Here is a 23298-nt window from a genome sequence, read left to right as displayed (position 1 = left end):
TCATGCTAAAAGAAGAGCCAAACTCTCTGATGGTCTTCATGGAAGAATTTTTAAAAGCAACATTTAGGGGTGAGGACTGCAGGACGCATGACTTTCTTCTGATTGGTTGGTGGCGAAGTAACAGGGTGGTGTTTCAGGTATCTTAATCATCAGTCTTCTGGTTCAAACTAGTCTGGGTTCTACGTGCTTTTGCTCAGTCTGAAGTTACCATCCTCCACCTGGGTGGGCTACTTAGTTCCTGTAGAACTCAAAGATATGTATCAGATTGTTCTGTATATCCCTTGAGGAGGAATTAAGACTCTGCTTTATCGATGCACTATTGTTTCTTGCACTACTGTTTTCCCTTTGTTTCTACATTCCCTCACTTCCCTAATTAGTAACTGTCTGAATCTGCCCTTTTGGAACTCAGGGGAAGCCTATAAACAAGAAATGGGGACACAGAAAGCCTTTTGTAAGCAGGAGGGCCCTGCAGGGTCCTGCTCAGTTTCAAAATCATGACTGTCATATAGATGTAAAAATGAACATGTTAAAGATTTTGTTTCTCCCATCAGGCGGATTTTATAATCGCCACTCAAAGGGTGAGTCCAAAGAACAGACACGTTTATAGACCAGGAATATTGAAATGAATGTGCAAACGGAGGCAAAACTGGCTTCTTCCACAAGGAGGGGGAAGTCCTCTGAACTTCTGTAGGAGAGAATTTGTGTATCTATAGACCATTATTTTGCAATGCTACCACTCATTTACAACTTATATAGTTGTAAAATATCTCCCATAGAATCAGAATCAGATAATGCAGAAGGGTGACTCCTGTGCATAGATTTCCACTGAAGCACACCTTCTCCCCTACAGTGGCAGTAAAAGAATCAACTATTCAGGGGCCATATCAGAAAGAGCCACAAATACCACAATAAAGAGTTTGGACTTTCTGTTAGTTTCAGTCTTTGAGCAAAGGAGGTTCATGAAAGGTCAAGCTGGAAAAGGCCAAGATATCCTTTCATTGGAAGGGCATGGCCTGGCGGCAGGTGGAAGCTGGCTGAAAAAGCACAAGAATGGAGGCACGAATAAAATCTAGGAGGTTGATGCAGTAGGTCAGAGTCTGTAAGCCAGAGCCAAGGCGAGTGGCTGACAAACAGAGAAAGTCAAATCAAGCGGACCTAATGAACGTGGATGCGAGGGATGAAGTGGAAAGAAGGGTATCTCTGATGGTTTCTAGGTTTCTGACTTAGCTGGGTAGACGGTGACGCATCCACCAACACAAGAGGAGCAAGCCCGTGAGGAAAGGTACGGTCAGTTTTGCACAACTGTAGTTTGAGGTGCGTATAGGATGTCAGGAAGGCATATGGAAAGGGACTCCCCAGGAGACTTGGGGCGGAGTTAGAAGCCACTCGGTTTTTGCGAGCAACCAGGCGCGAGAGGTGGCCAGGGGGGGAGAGTCCGGCCTACTGGAAGGCTCCACCCCCACGCCCCGCAACGAACCGTGGAGAGGCTGGCTGCAAAGGCTCGAGGTCCTTCCGCCCGTTGGGCCTTGCCGCGCTTGCCCCAGCCAGGCATCGCGAACCCCACTTCCGCTTCCGGTCGCGGGGTCTTGGCGGCTGGGCGCGGCGGGTAGGGGCGGGACGGGGCTGAGGGCCGCGGTTGCCTGGCGGCCGGAGCAGCTTTTGCGAGGCCGGTGGGCTCTTGCGGGCGGGCGTGGCGGGCCTCGGTGGGCAGACGGGCGGCCCGGGGCGGATGCTGCGGTCGCGGACCTCGGGGCCCGCGAGGGCCCCGGGGCGTGAAGGCGACGCGCGAGGCCCGAGGAAGAGAGGCAGGCGGCCTGGACCAGGCGAGGCGGGAGGCTGTGGCCCTGAGGCCGGGGGGCGCAAGGAGAGCAGGCAAAAGAGGAGGATGGTGGCCCGGGCGTCTGGGAGAGAAGAGGTGGAAAGTGACAAGTCGGGTGAGGCGTTCGGGGCCGGGAAGGCCTCAGCGAGGCGGCGAGTGGAGGGGCCGGGGGGCCAGGTGGGCTCTTCAGACCCTTCGGACCGGCCGGGCTTAGAAGCAGCGAAGGAGGCGGAGCTCCCCTTGCAATCGGGAAGACACAGTAAGGAAGCATGCAGAGGTCACTCCCTTTCCAGCCTTTGCACCCCTTCTCCTCCACCCGTGTTTTACCACTAGCGTTTCACTCGAATCTACATGGGCTTTACTGATGCACACGGTTGACCCGGAGAGAAAAAAACAGGAATTCGCTTAAAACGTGTTTGTCCTGTTAGGATCCCTTGCTCAGAAGTTCTGTAAAAGGAATTCCTACTAGTGATTCACTTTGGCTTGTATGAAATGATGATGCTAGAGGTTATTCAGCTGCCTTAGAATTTATACAGTTTTATACGGGACCTTAATAGAAATTAGGTCTTTGATTTAAAAACAAACGTATGTTTCCATACAGCTATTCAGGGAAATAAAAATGGATGGCTTCACAATTTTTTTTTATTTTAAGTGGTATTGCTTTTTCCTCCTCAATGTAAAATCTTTTCTGGTATGTTTTGTTGTTTTGATCAGCCAAGGAAAAAAGAAAAGTTACTGAAGCCTCAAGTGATGATCCACAGCCAGGGATTGACCTGGTAAGAAAGGAATCATTAACCAGTTCGGAATCTTTCCAAACAGTGGAATGCAGTGAATTTCAAAGTATGGCTTTCTTGCAGTCTTTGGGTAAGGAAGGTTTGGTAAAAAGTATTAAAAGAAGAATTCGAATTAAAAAATTTAAAAGCTTAGAACGCCCATCTCTCAAAATAACTGAAAATAAGGCTACACAAAATAGTAAGGTTGAATTCCAAGATGAACTGTACAAGAATACTCCAAAATATTCTTGTAACAGCTTGTCACGTGGAGTAGAAAATAATTCCATTTTAAAATTACATGATTGCAGTTGTTTCCCCCATTCCAAGGGTTGTAATGATGAAAATAACCTTGCGTATAAACCTGATGGTGGATGTATGCATGTACCAGAAAATTCCTCAGAGTTAAAGAAAGAAAGCCCTAGGAGTCTTGCAGATAAGAGTGACAGAAATAATATTCCTCAACTTTTACAAACTGAAGAAAACTTAATGGGAGTAAATCAGTTATTACTTGAAGAAAATTATTCATACCAAAGTAAAAATAAGGGCTTGCTTTCCTGCGTTCAAAGTGAAAAAAATAAACATTCATTAGAGGAGAGCAGTGTTGGGAGAAAACCCAGAAAAAGGATGAAGGTGTCTGAAAAAGGAGATGAAATGGTTATTAAGATGAAATTCTCTAATGTGTATAACAAATCTGAGCTGGTGTTACAAGAAAACAAAACAGGTGCTGAAGGTAAAGAAACAGAGACTTTAGTGGCTAAAAAAAGTCCTTTAAAAGTTTTGAGAAAAGTAAACAATAACACGCTGTCACCAGTGGATCATTTATTAAGTCTTCCAGAAACAGGGAAAAAAACAAGTCATGAACACCATGTAAATCCTATGTTTCAGAAAACTCTTGAGCCACTTTCAAAAGAAGAAAAAAAGAATGCTTCAGAGCCTTTAGGATGTAAGAGCATGGATCCAGAGGAGTATTTTAAGTGGATGAAAAACTCAATAGTGAAGTCACCTAGCGATTGCCATCCTATTGAAAAGAGAGCTTCGAGGGAAGACTCGAAGAATGAAGCTGAAGAATCTAAATTTAGCTGTCACAGAACAATACCAATGACTGGCAAAAGAACTTGGCCTTGTTATTCATGTGCTAGAATATCTGCCCAGTGTTGGAAAAAGACTTCCTTGCCACAGTCAAATAACTTTCTTCCTGGGTCTCAGGAAAGTTTTAGGCAAGATGATTTTCTTAAACACCAAACAAATCAAACTCACTTAACTGACTCCAAATTGATGCTACAAAGTTCTCTAACAGAAACAAGCAGTGAATCTTCAAGTAGAGAGAAATTGGATTCTAATTTAAGTTGTTTATCTTCAGTCTCTACAGTGGAACCTACTTTAATGATTATAAAGGAACCTATCATCAATGATAATAAAAAAATGAAGTCAGAGAAACTAAGCAGAAGTGCGTCAGAGGTAGTTTCTAATACTACTGAAGATACTCCATTAACTAATGTGACTCAAAACTTAACAGGAAGTAAAAAAAAAGATAGAGGGAATTTAACAAAACTGAATTTGACAGTGGCTTCCCAGGATGGCCAGGAAGCAAATAGCTCTACAGGCAAAACTATTCATCGAAAAGCATGCATTGCTAAGCAAACACTGGTTGTTCCAGACTTCGTTAAGATGTTGAACACAGGACGGCTGACTAATTTTAAAATTCCCTTACTTAAGAACAAAACAGAAAAAAGAAAAGAAATAAATGCCAAGTCATCAGAGAGAGAAGTATATAGTCCCCTGGAACTTCTTGACAGTTTATCTGGAGCAGAGGTAAGGCAGAATAGGACTAAAGAAAATGTCACCACAGTAACTTCAGGACCTCAATCTTTGAGCATACAAAATAGTGTAATTCCAGTGCAAGCTGGTTCTGACTCATACTGCAGTAAGAATTCCTGTATTATTTCTCCAAGCTTTTTAAAGCAAGGTAATAGTAATACACCATCTAACCACATCTCTGAACCAGGCAATATTGTTTCTAATAAGGAAGCTGTTTCTTTCACAGTTGAAAATAATACTATTTCTTGTGATCCTGGGTGTATAAAGAAAAGTCCTGCCTTCTGCTCTAGTGAACAAGAAACATTCAAAGCAGTTTCCTCTGAAGTTAGTGGTAGAAAAATGACTAAGAACTTTTCAGAAATTGAAGTGGGGTTTCCAGATATTCTTAAAGCGTATGAAGATGATGTCCTCTTAATTGATGTAATTCAAGATGACCCAGACCTCTTTGGAGTCTCCAATGAAGGGGAGCTGTCTTTTACTTCCGAGGTTCCCATGATAAGCCAGGAGCCCAGTGTTGCCGAAGAGCACCAGTCAACAGACTCCAAGCACATGGAACTTCCAGAAAAAAAAGAACCAAGTGATGACTTGAGGTATGCATGTTCAAGTATGCCTTTTGGTACAGATTATTGTTGCAGGTTTCAAAGCACTTTCTGCTCTTAGGTGTCACTGATTTATTCAGTGATCATTGACGCTCCATTATTTTTTTAACCCAGTTATTTATTAAATGTAATATAGTGTATAATTGCTGAGACCTGGAAATGTCATTAATGCTGAAACTTAGAATCAAAATAAAACAATTATATATATTTGAAATTATAATGGAGCAGATTAGCTGTTCAGAATTTTAAATGGTGGTTTATAAAGTGGCTTTTTAAATTACTGAGATTGCTTCTTTCAAAAGTCAAATTTATTTTCATATGTTTTTTAATAATTGTAAATATACAGATATGCTTTTATTTCAGCCAAGTTATGTATTAAGAACAGTGCTATGTATTTTAACCCATTTTCACTGACTTCCTTGTTAGATAAAAAATCCATTTTTCAGTGACCAGAGAAGCCTTGGAAAAGTTTATTTGAATTAGAACTTGAAAGTCGAATCAAAAGTGAAACTAATATTCAGAGGGGAAAAGCACAAAATTTTTTTCATGGTTTTACTTTTAAGGTGATGGTTTTTTTTTTTAATTTATTTTATTTTTTTTTGAGTAAATGTTGCTTTAATATCAGCAAGGATAGAATAGGCATCTTGGTTAAAAGCAAGTAAAGGTGATTCTTTTTTTTTTTTTTTTTGCCATAAATAGTAGAATTTTTATTTATTTTTTTTGAATTTTAGAATTTTATTTATTTATTTATACAGCAGGTTCTTATTAGTTATCCATTTTATACATATTAGTGTATACATGTCAATCCCAATCGCTCAATTCATCACACCACCACCACCCCACCACCACCACTTTCCCCCCTTGGTGTCCATACATTTGTTCTCTACATCTGTGTCTCTGTTTCTGCCCTGCAAACCGGTTCATCTGTACCATTTTTCTAGGTTCCACATATATGCGTTAATATACGATATTTGTTTTTCTCTTTCTGACTTCACTCTGTATGACAGTCTCTAGATCCATCTAAGGTGGTGGTTTTAAATGATGACTTAGCCCCCAAAGAGAGTGAGTTTGCCTGAATCAACTTTAAATGGAGCCAAGTAATAACCTTCTCATTCGGGAATTTGACCTATCTGATTGGCCTAAATTTTATTTACTATTATGTCATATTTTACTAAATTTTTATAATTCTTTAAGCTCTAATTTATATTTGTATGTTACAGTACTTGAATATTGGAATGTTCTGTGAACAGACTCGAAACATGAACACTTTCCACTAAGATTCAATAGTACATGACTTAAATTTGTCTGGTATTCATAAATTTTAGTTACTTTTGTGATATTACATTCTTCTTGATGTTCCTAGTGTGACAAGAACTTGTAACATCACCAAATAGAGTACTTTCTATATCCCAAAGGAAGGACCAAGAGCTTTATCTGTTATTTTTTAAAATTGTCCATAATGAGGATGGTAATCTGCCCATTTTGAGGTGGAAAAAATGAAGATGACAAGTTGTCAGTTGTCCAAATTCACACTGCTAGTAACAGAATCTGGATTTGAACTATCTTAGTTTAAAATTAGTGGTCAAGAACTTATCTTTATAGTCTGACCTACGTTTTTGAATCTTTTCCTTTCCCTAATAGCTCTTGTCACCTTGTAGGCAAATTATTGATATTTTACCTTATCTGTAAAAAGGGAAGGTACTTGCCTCTCAAGGTCGTGAAGATTAATCAGTGAAGGGATGGGACAGGTTTTGGTGTAATACTGGGTGAATAGTAAGAGCTCAATAAAAGGTAGTTAATTAAAGGTGCTTTTAACTCTTGTTATACCATGCTTCCTTTGAGGATTACAAAGAGAAATTAGAGCAAAACCTACATTCAAAGGCAAACATCTCTGTTAGCTAACAAGATGTTGACAATGAACTGCAGTTGAAGGTAGAAATGTAAACTGGGCATAAAGTTTGTTTTTTATACTTTTTTTTTCTTAGGATAATGGCTGATTTTATAAAAATGATACGTGTTCATTATATTAAAAGTGTAAGAGGGAGGGAATCTCACCACCCAAAATAACAAATTAATTACTCAAAATTTGTATGCCTATCTAGGAATATATGTGGATATAATTTCAGAAAAGTTGGATCATGCCACTTTTTAGTAAAAAACATTTAATTTTACTTACGTTTAACTTGGGGAAGGAGGGACTGAAGTGAAACTAAAGGAACTGCTGAATCAATATACTTCTTTACAACAAGAAATTAGTTCTTAAAAGTCTCTCCCAAGTTAATAAGAAAGATTATTTAAAAGTTTGAGTTTTGTTATCATGACTTTTAAAAATTGTGTTCTAACTTCAGACAGCAGCATTTGCTTTCCTGATATAAAAGACAAACCAAGTATCAAATTTACTTCAGATAATTTTTCTATTATTGTAACTTCATTTCCTTTTATGGCAGGAGCACCAATTATACTTGTTTTAGCTCTTCTTTTTCTTTCATCTCTGCTTCTGAAGTTTTGGTTTTTAAATAAACTTTAAAATTTCCTCAGTAGTTATTTTAATATTTTCATTTTTCTGCACTGGAAATACCAGTTTTACAGTCATCCACAGTGCTAGGATAAACCTTAACAGGGAAAAATGGACGCATGATCACCAGAGGGTCTGCTAATAGTTATACAGAAAATTGTTAATGGTTCTAGAACTAGATGAAACTTAAAATATAATTTCTAATGTCAGCTCTCTCCCTTTTACCAATCAGTTGCTAATTAGTACATTACTGTTTCCTCACTCTACGACCCTGAGAGGTTGAAACCTGTTAGAATGAGGTTCTGTTTTACAGAAATAGAAATTGAAGATGGGAGGGCTATGCCCAGAAATTGTCAGAAGCTCTGGACTACCTCTTATTGGTAAAACAGGTAGACAAACATGAGTTAATTTGTAAGGTATTTAAGTTATGTTAGAATACTTGTTCATTGTCAATCTCCACCGTGGGGGAAGTCCATATTAAAATCCAAAGCATTAGAAGCATATTAGAACTAATTCCCTAAGACTTGAACTGATGAGCTTAGACATATATAATGGGTGAAATAGGTAAAACTTTTGAATTAGCCTGTAAGTATAGTTAGAGATCTGAGAATGTCTGTAATAGTCAGTGCTCTACAGTTAATCTGTACTAGAATATAGGATTATGTTCAATCACATATGCTAAAATATCAGTCAAGTGATATTATACAGTGTATCATTGAGATTTTAAGGATCTGCCAAATATTCACGGGAATTACTATATCGCTGGGGAAGTGGGGACTAATGTGTTTGAAACAAAAATATGTAAACTGAGGTACAAGAACACTAGTAGTTTAGAAAAGAGGGTTGAAAGGGCCTCTTGGAAAAGCCAAAATTTGTACTGATCCTTAACGGTTGGATTGATTTAGATTAACAAGGGGGAAGAAGGAAGAAAGTTTGGAGAGGTAGAAAAATAATGAAGAAAATGTGGGCAAAAGGTAAAGGTAGCTATGAATATGGTTGTGCAGGGCAGATTATGACTTCTTCAGACAGAAGTAGGAGCCGTTCTCTTTTCCCACAGCACCTTTTGCTACCTCACTTATGGCACTGATTTCATGATGATATAATTTACATCTCTCACCTGCTAATACTATTGGACTTTTTTTTTTTTTTTACTTTTCTTTTTTCTCTTTATTTCCAAATTTATTGAGACATATTTGACATATTTGAGACATATTTGATATATAACTTATGTAAGTTTAGGGTGTACAATTTGATGATTTGATATATGTATGTGTTGCAAAATGATTACCTTAATAAGGTTAGCTGACACATTCATCTCTGTTCCTATGAGTTCTTTCTTTTAGATTCCACATATAAGTGAGATCATACACTATTTGTCTAGACAAAATGAACAGGCAGCCTATGGAATGGGAGAAAGTATTTGCAAATCATATATCTGATGAAGGATTAATATCCAAAATACATAAGGAATTCATACAACTTAATAGCAAAAAACCAAATAACATGATTACTTTTTTTTATCTTCACATAGTTAGGAACTCAACAGATTGAGTCAGCCAACTAAGAGCCTTGAACAGGCCTGATTACACAACAGGAATCAGAAAATTTAACTTTAGCCAACAAAACATACACTAATCTAATAGACCTTAATAATTTTGATAAAATATGTTTTATTTGCCCATTTTATTGTAAACACAGTTATTAGTCTTGTTTTATTTTCTTTGTAGATGCAACATTTAATGAGTTCAGTGAAGTCTTGAGAGGAGAACATATTTTTTGTTACTGAATACAGGCTAATTTTCATCTTGGTACCCACTGATGTAAATACAGTTGCACAAGAATATATACTCTTGTGTATATTCTCTATTTTTCTTTCTTTCTTTCCTTTTTGTTTCTGGTGTTATCCTCTATAATAAGTTCTTGGTTTAGAGTAGATATCTCAGACACTTTTCCATGGGAACATCATTTTCTCTTTGTGTGTGTGTGAGACAGATATTTAACTTTTGTGTACCATACCTTGTATTCCATGGCTCACATAAACTGTTGGACTTCTTGAGGGTGGGAAATGTCCATGTCTCATTTGCCTTTGTAAACCGAGTCACTCATACATTGAGGGAGGGGAGAGAATTAAGGTTTCAATTCCTACTATGTTGTAGGCTGTTTCTCAAGCATTGGAATATATGTAAATGGAGACAGTGAATCCTTTTTTTCTAAAGCAGATAGATGTTTAAGAATAGTAAAAATAAGACTTGATAAGTAGGGTGATACCAGACTAAGAAGGTTGGAAAATTAGGCATCAAAATTTGAACTTGGTATAGAATTGGTGCTGGTGATCAGTTTGGATCATTTATACCACCTTTGCAACTTGGATTTCAATCCGTGAAAAGCCATTGTACATTCTAGAGCCGGTAAATAATAAACTTCTAGGGGGGAAAATATCTAGCACCACTGTACAGAAAATAAAAGCCTATTACTTTTGCTCAGGCATTTGAGTCCCATTAGACCATGCCTAGCATGGATCTATCCTGGGTAAATTATATTGTCTCAAGAAATCCACCCCACTTACTTTCTCAGAATCTTGGGGAATCAGTTTGTTCCCCAAGAGATTGGCCTCTGTCACCAGGTTTACAATACCAAATGACCAAAAAAAAAACCAAAAACAAAACCAAAAAATGGTTTCCAGCAAAAGTAAAGGTCATTCTCTTTCTTTCCCTCATATATTTAGACTCCTTGGCCTGTCTTTCAAGAAGCTCATCTTACTCCATTCTCCCTTTCCACTGAATATCTGAGGCACTCTAACTGTAATGCACAATTGTACACTTAATTATAAGAACTGACATTTAGTGTCTACCCTGTGCTAGATACATTACTTATGCTATTTCATAAGTAGAACAATTCTGAGATTGAAACTGACCCTATCTTTAAAATTGAGTCAAAGTCACTAACTTTCCAAAGGACACACAGCTAGTAAGTATCAGAGCTGAGATCTGGACACAGGGCAACCTGCTTCAAAGTCGATCTCCCCTCCCCAGAACAGCATGCTGGAAGAGTGGCACTTTGGTTCTTTACATGGCTTCAAATCCATTATTCTATAGACTGCCACAGAACATTATTTACTTTTTGACCCCTTTCCTCTCTCATCTCGTCCTCCTCTTTATTTTTTTTATTAATTAATTCATTTGTTTGTTTATGGCTGCATTGGGTCTTCGTTGCTGCACACGGGCTTTCTCTAGTTGCGGCGAGCAGGGGCTACTCTTCGTTGCGGTGCGCGGGCTTGTCATTGCGGTGGCTTCTCGTTGCGGAGCACGGGCTCTAAGCACACGGGCTTCAGTAGTTGTGGTGCACGGGCTTAGTTGCTCCACGGCATGTGGGATCTTCCTGGACCAGAGCTTGAACCTGTGTCCCATGCATTAGCAGGCGGATTCTCAACCACTGCGCCACCAGGGAAGCCCTCATCCTTCTCTTTAAAGTAGCAGGTGGTGCAGTATGAAGAAGCATCGTTCTGATTTTTACTTTTTTCTCTTTTGGACCACATAAACCATTGTTTGTTTTTGCTGAAATAAATGGTACTGTACTTGATGGAGTTATTGTTTGTAATATCAGGAGACCGAGCACCTCACATCCTGGCATCAGGCTTGGGAACCTCTGGCCCAGTGAATTGGATACTGTAATATTTCTGTTTTTGGCCACTGTTATGTGCAGAATAATTGCCCCAGTAAGTTTATGGTAGTCCTTTTCACAAACAATATGTGAATGTGTAAATAAGTGAGCATTGACTGCATTCAGCTAGTTAGCATCTCAAAAGGAAGCAATAACATTCTGAATTTTTCTTGGGCATTCTGAATTTTTCTTGGGAATTTTTTCTGAATTTTTCTTGAGCAATAACATTCTGAATTTTTCTTGGGCAATAACATTCTCTTAGTTTTCAAGCTTTTTCTGCTAATAATTATTCTAGAGCTGTCATCTTCAAACCTGTTTGTCAGTTACCCATACTAAAGATACATTTTACATTACAGTCTGGTACCTACCTCTGAATATGTAAGACAATAGATTTATAAAAATAGTATTTCCCTTACTACATGTGGTCTAGTATCGTATTTTGTATTTTATTCTGTTTTATTTTAAAATCCTGGTTGGAACCCATTAAATTTCATCACCCCCTTGAAAAATGCTCTGTTAGAGGATAAACCTGATGTAATCTATGTAGTTCTTCAGAAGCCTCTCTTATTCTCCTCTCCTTTTTGCTCAGATCTTCTCTTTTGCTTCCCTGTATTCTGTAGCCTCACCCAAGTCTGTTTCTCTCCTTTCCTCCTTCTACCCTTCATTTTTCCCCCTTTCTACTCCACTAATGCAAAGCTGTAATGTATTTACGGGGGTTACAATTTTATTTTTCCTAATCTAGATGAATTTAAGTTTTTCGTATCTCTTTGTGTCTTGCAAATTCAAAACAAAACTAAATTACTTCTGACAAGAGTGGCATGTGCAATTTTACCTTCCTTGTAAGTTACTTATTCATAGTAAAAAATTTCTCACTCTTATGAACTGTACCAGCAGTATTAAAAATACTATTGTAATACTTTGAAATTAAAGCAGTACACTTGCTATACTTATTTACTTTTTTGGGTTTGGGTTTTTTTTTTTTTTTTTAAGGAATAACCTTCTGTGTGTCTGGGCTGTACCTATTTGTGAATGTAACTTTCAGTATAATTAGAAACAGCCCTCAATTCTTCTCTATTTATTGAGTCAGTTAATCCTATTCATGCTATTACCTTGAATATCTCTCATGGTTTTTCCTTTCTCTCAATTCTCACTGCTACTATCTTATTCATATTTCTTCTAAGTTATTGCAATTAGCTCCTGGTTAATCTTCCTGAACTCTCTTAGTATATCCTCCTCCACAGTAATATTTTGAAGTAGAAATTGATCTGCCAGTGACTGCTTACAGCGCTCCGGTGGCTTTCAGCCACCTGAGGATGGAGTCTAGATTGCTTGGCATGGCTTTTTATGGCTCTTTGGTGGATCTGCATCCATTCTCTCTTTGGCAGCTATGGGGTCGGTGGGGAGGAAAGTGTGGGGAGAGGCTAATAAAAGATAAGCAGAGCAGGCAGCTCACTGTTTCCACAATATGTCATTATCTGAATCCTTTTGCAAGTGTTTATTTACCCAGAAGTTCCTTTCTTTTCAATCATTTGTCCTCTAAATCACATCTGAGATATTATTCTAGGGATTTGTTCCAGTAGTTCTCTTGGCACAGATCTCAGTATATTATGTCTGCTTGCATGTGCACCTCCTCCTATGCTGGGAGTTTGTAGACAGGAGACAGGCATCTTTATTTGCGTCTCCCTAGTGTCTGGCCAGGAGGATATTAGGTGCTGACTATATGGTGAGCAACTAGATGCACATGGACCTTGTTCTCACAGAGCTTTTAGTCTATCAAGGGCTGCAAATGATTAAGCAAATACAATAAAATATGGTAGGAAAAGTGCAAGGTGTTGAAGGCTTCCTCGCCCTAGTAACATTTAAGTTGAACACTAAAGAATGAATAGGATCTAGACAATAGGTGAAAAAAAGTGAGTAGAAAATTGAGAGGGAAGGAGTAGTCTATAGGTAGGCCTGCAGGGAAGAGCATGTTACAACTGAGAGACAGAAATAACATCCCATGGCTTAGTGTTCAGGTGGCAAGAAATGACGCTACAGAATATGCAGAAAGCTCAGTCGTGCAGGGCTTTGTAAATAGGATGACCATAGAATTGATCTTCTGAACTGCAAAAATTTTGAGAGGGAAATGGGGGGGAGGTATTAATAATTAATATGCCAGGATAAGAGGCATACACAGATCATCCTAGACGAACTAGAATTCATGGTGAGTTTGAACTTTATCCTTAGAGCATATAGGGATTCACTGAAGGACTTTACTTCAAGTAGAGAATTTGATCAGATTTACATTTTAAAAATCATGATAGCTCTGGTGTGGAGAATAAATTGGCAAGGAGCTATTGTCATAATTAGACCAAAGGACGTGGTGACTTCAACCAGAAGTGGGAGTGGATTTGAGACAGGTTTAGGAAGTGAAGATTGATTAATCAAATGGGGGCGAGGTCAGAGGTAGGAGTTAAGGATGATACCTGGTTTCTCGTTTCAAAGAAGGGCATTACAATTCTCTGATGAAAACAGGCAGGATTGGGGAGGGATGCTGGTCATGAGGTCAAATTTAGACACGTTGGGGCTTCCCTGGTGGCGCAATGGTTGAGAGTCTGCCTGCCAATGCAGGGGACATGGGTTCGAGCCCTGGTCTGGGAAGATCCCACGTGCCGCGGAGCGACTGGGCCTGTGAGCCACAATTGCTGAGCCTGCGCGTCTGGAGCCTGCGCTCCGCAACAAGAGAGGCCGCGATAGTGAGAGGCCTGCGCACCGCGATGAAGAGTGGCCCCCACTTGCCGCAACTGGAGAAAGCCCTCGCACAGAAACAAGGACCCAACACAGCCATAAATAAATAAATAAATAAATAAATAAATAATTTAGACATGTTGAGTTGGAGAAACCTTTGAAATACTGAAATGGAGATATTCTAGTAGACATGAGTTCAGAGGTATGAATTGGGGGAGGAGATTTGTATATATTTGTGTCTTGTTTGTAATTTTATTTTCCCATTCTTTTTTTAAATTTATTTATTTTATATTTATTTTTGGCTGCGTTGGGTCTTCATTGCTGCGCGAGGGCTTTTCTCTAGTTGCGGCGAGCGGGGGCTACTCTTCGTTGTGGTGTGCGGGCTTCTCATTGCGGTGGCTTCTCGTTGCGGAGCACGGCCTCTAGGCGCGCGGGCTTCAGTAGTTGTGGCACGTGGGCTCAGTAGTTGTGGCTCGCGGGCTCTAGAGCGCAGGCTCAGTAGTTGTGGCGCACGGGCTCAGTTGCTCCGCAGCATGTGGGATCTTCCCGGACCAGGGCTCGAACCCGTGTCCCCTGCATTGGCAGGCGGATTCCTTTTTTTTTTTTTTTTTTGTTATATACACAAGTTTTTTTTTAATGATAAGGTAGTTGAAAGCAGAAAATCAAAGACGATGCTATTTTCAGAGAAAATTTTTTAGCAAAGCAGAATTGAGGTTCTGAATAATTGAGGTAGCATTGAAACTTGAAAGGAAAATCCCTCTCACAAAGTATAATATCATATCATTTAAAAAGCCATTGGTTTTCATACATGTGTCTATAAACTTAAAGTTATATAAATGCATTTACTTTTTTTTTTAACGTCTTTATTGGAGTATAATTGCTTTACAATGTTGTGTTAGTTTCTGCTGTATAACAAAGTGAATCAGCTATATGTATACATATATCCCCATATCCCCTCCCCCTTGCGCCTCCCCTCCCACCCTCCCTACCCCACCCCTATAGGTGGTCACAAAGCACCGAGCTGACATCCCTCTGCTATGCAGCTGCTTCCCACTAGCTATCTATTTTACATTTGGTAGTGTATATATGTCAGTGCTACTCTCTCACTTCGTCCCAGCTTACCCTTCCCCCTCCCCGTGTCCTCAAGTCCATTCTCTATGTCTGCATCTTTATTCTTGTCCAGGCAGGCGGATTGTTAACCACTGTGCCACCAGGGAAGTCCTATTATATTTTATTCTGTGTACTTTTATATACTTTTGTCCAAGTTTTTAAAAATGGAATAGTGTTTGGCCATTTGTTTCTGAGTGGCTCCTATAGCTGTAGTTTTCATTTGTTGAGCCTATGCCATTGGCTTTAAGAACATTTTATCTTATTTAATCCTCACAATAACCTTGTGGGTAGGTGGTATTCTCATTTTACAGATATGGTTAGACTCAAAGAATTTAAATAATTTTGCCACGGTTGACATAGTAAGTGGCAGAACAATATTTGAGCCCAGGTTGGTTTAACTCTGATCTCCATAGCTGTTACCTTTAGACCTTAGGTTGTCTTCAGAGACTACAAAAAGAGACTCAAACTGCTCTCACACTCTTCCTTTTACATTGGCGGTAAGACATACATACACATGCTTAAGAGTAGGAGGTAAACATTATCTTGCATTGGTGTAATACTTTAAAAATGTTTTAAATGCTTGGTATAATGTCATCAGTTCTCTCTAACAAAGTTTGAGTGGCAGCACTCCCTAACAATTGTGGCGAATGTGATTAAAGAACCAAATGCAGAATCTGCTTGGGTGTGCTATCCCAGAATAGTACTCTGGCCTTGGAGGACTTGAGCTGATGTTCACCAGCTGCTAAAGCTAGTATTGTGTAATGTTTAGCAGAGTGGATAATTCTGCTAGAATATGTTATAATGTGTAAGCTCTGTTTGCTTTATAATAGACAACTCCCTGTACTGGATCCTGAATCGATGAAGTCAGAGATCTGTGCTTCCTTGTCAGCAGGTAAAATTTGACATTTTCAGAATGTGTAATATTGAAGTATTTTTATATCTCTATTTAGGCATAGTCAGAATGAATTCATTAAAATAGGAAGCTTTTCATTTTAGAGTCTGTCAACCGTGTTTTACAGTTTGTCAGTTTTCCTCAGTTTTGCCTGGTTGGCAGATCAGATTTTGAGAAATTTTCCAGTTGATTATTTAATAAGTAACTTTGTTAGGCTTTATCTACAAAAGATAATTGACCTTAGCAATTTTTGTAGTCTCATTTTTGAAATTGAAATATATATTTAAGCTGTACCACATTTTAAATCTGAGTCCTTTTTAATATTTTTTTTTTTTTGCAAGGGCTTTCTCTAGTTGTGGCAAGTGGGGGCCACTCTTCATCACGGTGCGCGGGCCTCTCACTATCGCGGCCTCTCTTGTTGCGGAGCACAGGCTCCGAACGCGCAGGCTCAGTAGTTGTGGCTCACGGGCCGAGTTGCTCCGCGGCATGTGGGGTCTTCCCAGACCAGGGCTCGAACCCGCGTCCCCTACACTGGCAGGCAGACTCTCAACCACTGCGCCACCAGGGAAGCCCCCTTAATATTTTTTTAATAATAGCTAATCCTAAATTTAAATAACTGAATCTTTACAGGAAATAATTTGAAAGTTAATTTCAAAAACTTTCAAGTTTTAAAAATATATTGAAAAATAGCTGGACATGATCAAGAAAGATTCTTAAATTTATCTTTATGTCTCAATTTTGTCTTACTGCCAATTCTTTTTATACCATGTAATGGAGTTATTTTGATAGAGAGGGAGGAATAAATGTATAATTTGCTGAAAATGCTGCTTCATATTTGTCACATTGGACTTTAGAAGAGTCTCTGAATTCTAACTCATTTTTAGAACAATCTTTAAATGACTTGGTTATTTTGTCATTTAAAGTTTCTACAGTTGAATATTATTTCTTTTCAGCAAGTGAGATAAAACATGATTCCAAAGGTGCAAACATTTCCTTAGGTGAAGTTACTAATGAGACTTCTTCAAATGAAAAACTGGGAGACGTCAGTGAACACACAAAAAGTTCAGACTTGGATGAAAAGGTACTAGGGAATCTTTTGCATTTTCTTATTTCTTGGTCCAGATAGTGGTAAATACAGAAGTCCATCTTAGCAGTGCTGTCAGGTGACAAGGGAATGGCCTTTTTGTTGAGTAAAGAGTCACGTCATTCTGGCCATGGGACATACTGCTTGATGCTTGCCGTAAGCACAGTATTAACAGGGTTTCACTTGTCTGGGAAAATGGGGTGTGCTGTTTAATTATATATTTAGCTTTTTAGAATCCTAAAGTTCTTCTCAAACCTATGTAAATCTTTCTAAATTGTTACATATCTTCCTGCCTCACTAAGTACAAAGTACTGAATATCATTTGATCTCCTCTGAAGTTTTAGAATATCATAGTGCCTGAGTGCTATGAATGCAAGCATCAGTTATTCGACCACAGATGAAGAAGGCATAGGAATCGGAGCTAAACCTAACTTGATGTTGGAACATACCACTGGTGTATGCTATGGAGAAAATTTGGGGTATCAATTATCTGCCAGATAATGTGTATGATTGTCTTAACCTTTTGAATAATTTAATTGACTCCTAGACAACTATCTCATGTTCTCTTCTTTCTCCTTATTCCTCCTCATTTGTCCTCATAGCTAACAACCTTGTTTCCTATTTTACCAAGAAAATTGAAATAATTGGAAAAGAACTTCCTAAGTTCCTACCAATACATTAGGCCACCTACCTGCACCTGTTCCCAAAACTTCAGCTTCACTTCTGTTACACTGGGTGAACAGGCCAAGACTATTCCCTTCACCTGTGTGCTAGAATCCATCTCTTCCCTCTCTTAAAATACACTCCAGTAATTCTCCTTTCATTACTGGATCATTCTCTTCAACATAAGCATGCTTTTCTCCCATCTTCAAACAAAACCAAAAATACACTTTCATGGTCCCATTTTCCTTTTCACCTGTTGTCCTATTTCTCCAAAGACTTGTCTAGACCCTCTATCCCCAGTTTCTCTCCTCCAGTTCCAAAGATACTCACCTTCACCTCCACCAAAACTACCTGTCTTAAACTCTCCAGTGACCTGCTCGTTGCTGAATCTAATAGACATAGTTCAGTCTTAATCTTACTTAACCTATCACCAGTATTTAACAGTTGATCACGCTTTCCTTGAAACATTTTTTTCACATGGCTTTCAGGTTAAACATGCATGCCTAGTGTCCTGTCTGTCTGCAACTTCCCAGTTGGTTTCGCTGGTCTCTCCTGATCTCCCTGACCTCTACATGTTGGAGCGACCCAGTGCCTAGACCAGGAGTCTGTTCTTTTTTCCTATCTAGATTTGCTCCTTAGATGGTCTCATCCAACCTCATTGCATTGAATGCCATCTGTGTGCTAAGACTCTCAAATTGATATCTCCAGCTTGAACTTCGTCTCTGAGCTGCAGACCTTTCTCTCTAGTTGTCTACTTGATTTTTCCACTTGGATGTCCAGTTACACTTCTCAAACTTAACGTGTTCAAAACTGACCTCCTGTTAGATGTCCCCTACCCTACCACAAACCAGCTGTTCCTGTAATTTTCCCCTTTTCTATTAAAGGCAACTCCATCCTTTATAAGTTATTTAGGCTCAAAAACCTTGGATTTCCTTACTTTCTTTTTCTCTCACTCCATATCCAGACTGTAAGGAAATCCTGCTGGCCTTAGCTTCAGATGATGTCTGGAAATTATTCACTTTTCATCACTCCCACACATACCACACAGGCCCAGGCCCAGGCCCCGCCTAATATCATCTCCTGCCTGCATTACTGCAGTGGTCTCCTAACATTTCTCCAGCTTCTGATATTGTTCTCTTGTAGTTTATTCTCAACATAGCATAAACTAGATCATGTTATTCTTCTACTTCAAACTCTCCAGTGGCTTTTAATATTCATATTCCTTACTGTGACCTACATGGCCCTTTATCTGTTCCCCCTACCCCTCCCCTACGTTGTTACCTCTCTGATCTCTTTGACTACTCTCCTTATCCATTTTACTCTGACCACATTAGCCTCCTTGCTGTTCTTGGAACAAACCAGGCTTTCTCCCACTTCATGGCCTTTGCCCTTGCCATTTTATCTCCTAAAAAAAAAAAAAAAAAGATATAGCTTACTTTCTTATTTCCTTCACATCTTTACTCAAATTTCATGTTCTCAGAGAGACCTCCCCTAGCCATCCAACCTAAAATTCCAGTATTCTCCGTTCTGTCAACATTTCATATCCCCCTTTCTTGTACTTATCATGATATAACATACTTTACATTTACTTATTTATGTTTACCTCTGTCTCTTTCTGCTAGAATGAAACTCCATGAAGGCAAAGATTTTTGTCCATTTTGCTCACAAATGAATCTTTAGCACCTAGAGCAGTGGCTGATACAGAGTAATAACACAAATGATTGGGTTTTTTTGGCCGCCCCGCACGGCATTCAGGATATTAGTTCCCCGACCAGGGATCAGACCTGTGTGCCCTGCAATGGAAGTGCAGAATCTTAACCACTGGCTTGCCAGGAAAGTTCCAAATGGTTGTTGAATGAATATTGAATGTGAACCTCATTTGAAAATAGTCTTTAGGGACTTTCCTGGAGGTCCAGTAGTTAGGACTTCGCCTTCCAATGCAGGGGGTGCAGGTTCGATCCCTGGTTGGGGAGCTAAGATCCCACATGCCTCGGGACCAAAAAATCAAAACATAAAACAGAAGCAATATTGTAACAAATTCAATAAAGACTTTAAAAAATGGTCCACATCAAAAAAAAAAGTCTTTAAGTGTTAGAAGTGTCCTATAGCATGAATAAAAATATCACAGAGTACTTGCTTAATGGTTTGATGATAACACCCAGTATGTATTGAGCCTTTATTAAATGCCAGCCAGCCAGTGCTAGAGACTTAGCACTGGTTATATCTTATCCCTATGATATAAGGAGGTGCTGTTCAGGAGTTCCCAAAACCACCCTCAGGTTCAGTGATTTGCTAGAAGAACTCACAGAGGTCAGCAAAGCTGTTATTGTAACTCAAGGTTACAGTTTATTTCAGTGAAAGAATACAGATTAAAGTCAGCAAAAGAAAGAGTCACATAGGGCAGAGCACAGGAGAAACTGAGTACAAGCTTCCAGTTTTTCTCTCCCAATAGAGGCACGTGGACACTGCTTGCTTCTCCCAGGAGTGATGTATGACAGAAACAGAATATTGCCAGCCAGGGACTTGCCTGAAGCTTGGTCAGGGTTTTTATTGGGGTCAGTCACATAGGCATGGTTGACCACCTGCGTGGCTGACCTCAGTCACTCAGTCTCCAGTCCCTCCAGAGGTCAAGCTGATACCACATGACTCAAGGACCCCGTCATAAATCACAAAGACTTTCTGGAGTGGCCCAAGGCCTCTACCATAAATTACACTGTTAGCTTACACTATCTGTTGTGATCCCAGACACCCAGGTAAACAAAGACACACAATCAGGCAGCATATTCCAAGGGCTTAGAAGTTACCTTCTAGGAGCAGGTCACAGGCCATTCCTTTAACATAGGCATATGGACAACCCAGATTTACTGAGTTAACCCTTTACTGCACATGAAGTGTGTACTGCTATTTCCCTTTGCAGATGAAAAAACTGAGACTTAGTATCTTGTCCAGGGTCACACAGTAGAATCCCTTGACTCTATAGCAGGGGTCAGCAAACCTTTTCTTTAAGACTAGATAGTAAATACTTGTCTGGCTTTGTGGGCCATATGGTTGCTGTCCTAGCTACTCAGCTCTGTTATTGTAAGGAGAAAGAAGCCATAGACAATATGTAAACAAATGTCAATTGCTGTGTTCAAATAAAACTTTATTTACAAAAACAGGCAGCCTGCAGGCTATAGCTTGCCAACCTTTGCTCTAAAGCATTAAAAAATAAAGTTTGTACTCTATTCTACTTAAAGCAGAAGAGAAGACTTTTTGCTTTCAATTCTGCAAGGATAGATTTTAAGAGACGTTTGCCAGAATTCACTGAGTTCTTTTTTTTTTTTTTTTTTTTTTTTTAATTTATTTATTTTATTTATTTATTTTTGGCTGCGTTGCGTCTTCGTTGCTGCGTGCGGGCTTTCTCTAGTTGCGGCGAGCGGGGGCTACTCTTCGTTGTGGTGCACAGGCTTCTCATTGCGGTGGCTTCTCTTGTTGCGGAGCACGGGCTCTAGGTGCGCAGGCTTCAGTAGTTGTGGCACGCGGGCTCAGTAGTTGTGGTTCACGGGTCCTAGAGCGCAGGCTCAGTAGTTGTGGTGCACGGGCTTAGTTGCTCCACAGCATGTGGGATCTTCCCGGACCAGGGTTTGAACCCGTGTCCCCTGCATTGGCAGGCGGATTCTTAACCACTGTGACACCAGAGAAGCCCTCACTGAGTTCTTAACACTAAATATTTAAAGATGTAGACTATTTTCAATATTAGCTCTTTTAAAAATAATCCCCAAAATCATTTAGCTGCTTCCTAGTGTGGTACTACTTTTTGGATTTGTTTAAGGGAAGGGGAATGATACTTTTATCTTTCTGATACCATGGTAAGCTTCAAAGTAGCAACTCTTTAGAAAATATTGATACATGACCCTGTCAGTAATATTTGTCTTTAAAATATCTGGCCCCCAAATTTGGGAATTAACAAACTTTATCCATCTCTCACCTTATATTTTAGGAACTTTAGAGGGTAAATAGGTTGATTTATAGGACATATGTCTAGCCTGCCACTTTTCTGCTTTTATGTATGGTTTTCTGTGAATTTTTAGAAATGCTTCCTTACTGATCTTTTACATATATATATATTTCTGTCTTTTCCACAGACCTTGTTTTTTCTTTCTCTTGTATATCAGTTATACCCAGAATCCATATATAAAAATTTTTAGATTTACCATGGTAGTAGTTGCTTAATGATTCTAGTTTTGAGCCCCAGATAGTTGAACTGCTAGTGTACTTTTTAATTTTTATTTTGAAACAATTGTAAATTCACAGAAAGTTGCAAAAGTAGTTTTCCTCCATGATTACATCTTAAAGCACAATATCAGAAGCAGAAATTTGGTATTAGTATAATGAGTGTATGTAGTTCTGTGTATATTATCAAGTGTGCAGATTTTTGTAGCCACCACTGCAATCAAGATAATTATGCCATCACTACAAAGATATTCCTTATGCTACCCCTTTGTCACACATCCCTCCCTACCCCTAACTTCTGTAACCTTAGTAACCATTAATATGTTTTCCATCTCTGTAACTTTGGTATTTTGAAATAAATGCCCAGGTTTGCAGTTGCTGGGCTGTCTGGTAATTGCATGCTTAGGTTTTAACTTGGGTGGACTTGGCCTCCAGGTTACTCCCCCGTGGTAGTAGGCAGTTGAAATGTTTATTCAGTTCGTTTAGTGTCATCTGGGTTGTTTGGAGTCTACCTTACAAAGGTGTAGTCCAAGGGTCAGCTAGAAATTTGGACCAAGTTTAAAGCAGATTTGGGGGCTTTCTCTCTTAGGCTCTCCCGTTTCCAGGAGTCCCAGCCTCACTTCCCAGTTTCTGACTTTGCCCTATACTCTGTCTTCTGGTTCTTTGTGTCAGTATGGCAAATTTTTAGCCTTCCCCAGTGGTTCCAACCAATTAAGGCCTCTCTTTAAGAATAAATCCATAAAAACAGGACTGTTACCCAGTGTCATTCCCTCTTTCCCTCCAGATTCTGCCTACTTTTCATACCTCTCCAGTGTTTTCAGGCAGAGTTTTTTTTTATAGTTCATCTGAGAGTTATAGTTGTTACCTGAAGAAAGATTAGCCCAATAAGAGATACTTATTTGCCATTTCTCAAACTGGACCTATTGTGTCTTCTTTTTAATTTTATACAAATGACAGCTTATCATTCTTTGTCTTTTTTTAACTTAATGTATAATGGAGATTGTTTCCTTTCCATATATGTAATGATACTTTGTTTTTACAATTATATAATTATCCACTATATGGGTATACTCTATTCAACAAGTTACACTGTTGATGGACACTTGGTTTGTTCCCATTTTTTGCTATTTTAACATTGTTGCATTATGCATCCTTGAGCATAAGGCATTTTGCATATGTGCAAGCATTTTTGGATTAATTCTTAGAAGTAGAATTTTCAGATTGCCCTACATAGAGATTGCTTTGATTTATGCTTCTATCAACATTGTATGGGAATGACAGTTTCCTCCCCGACACACTCACCAACTCAGTATTAAAATTTTTTTATTTTTGTCCATCTGTACATTTTTACAAATGACTTTTCATTTGCTTTTCTCTTATGAGTCTAGTTAAGCATCTTTTAGTATGTGTAAAAGCCATTTACATT

At 39.0% G+C, this 23298-nt stretch overlaps 1 protein-coding gene across 1 annotated transcript in view; it reads left to right on the top strand.

Annotated features, from left to right (window-relative positions):
- The first annotated feature begins 1729 nt into the window (after positions 1-1729).
- Positions 1730-23298, top strand: part of TOPAZ1 (testis and ovary specific TOPAZ 1) — a 68159-nt gene continuing 46590 nt past the window's right edge. The window contains exons 1-4 of the mRNA XM_061195259.1: positions 1730-1934; positions 2534-5000; positions 15852-15913; positions 16867-16994. Coding sequence (XP_061051242.1) covers positions 1730-1934; positions 2534-5000; positions 15852-15913; positions 16867-16994 — 2862 coding nt within the window. The remainder of the gene's footprint in view (positions 1935-2533; positions 5001-15851; positions 15914-16866; positions 16995-23298) is intronic.

Source organism: Eubalaena glacialis, chromosome 7 (genome assembly GCF_028564815.1).
Source record: "Eubalaena glacialis isolate mEubGla1 chromosome 7, mEubGla1.1.hap2.+ XY, whole genome shotgun sequence".
Lineage (NCBI taxonomy): Eukaryota > Metazoa > Chordata > Mammalia > Artiodactyla > Balaenidae > Eubalaena > Eubalaena glacialis.
Note: the sequence above shows the minus strand (reverse complement) of the source record. Positions and strands in the feature narration are given on the sequence as shown.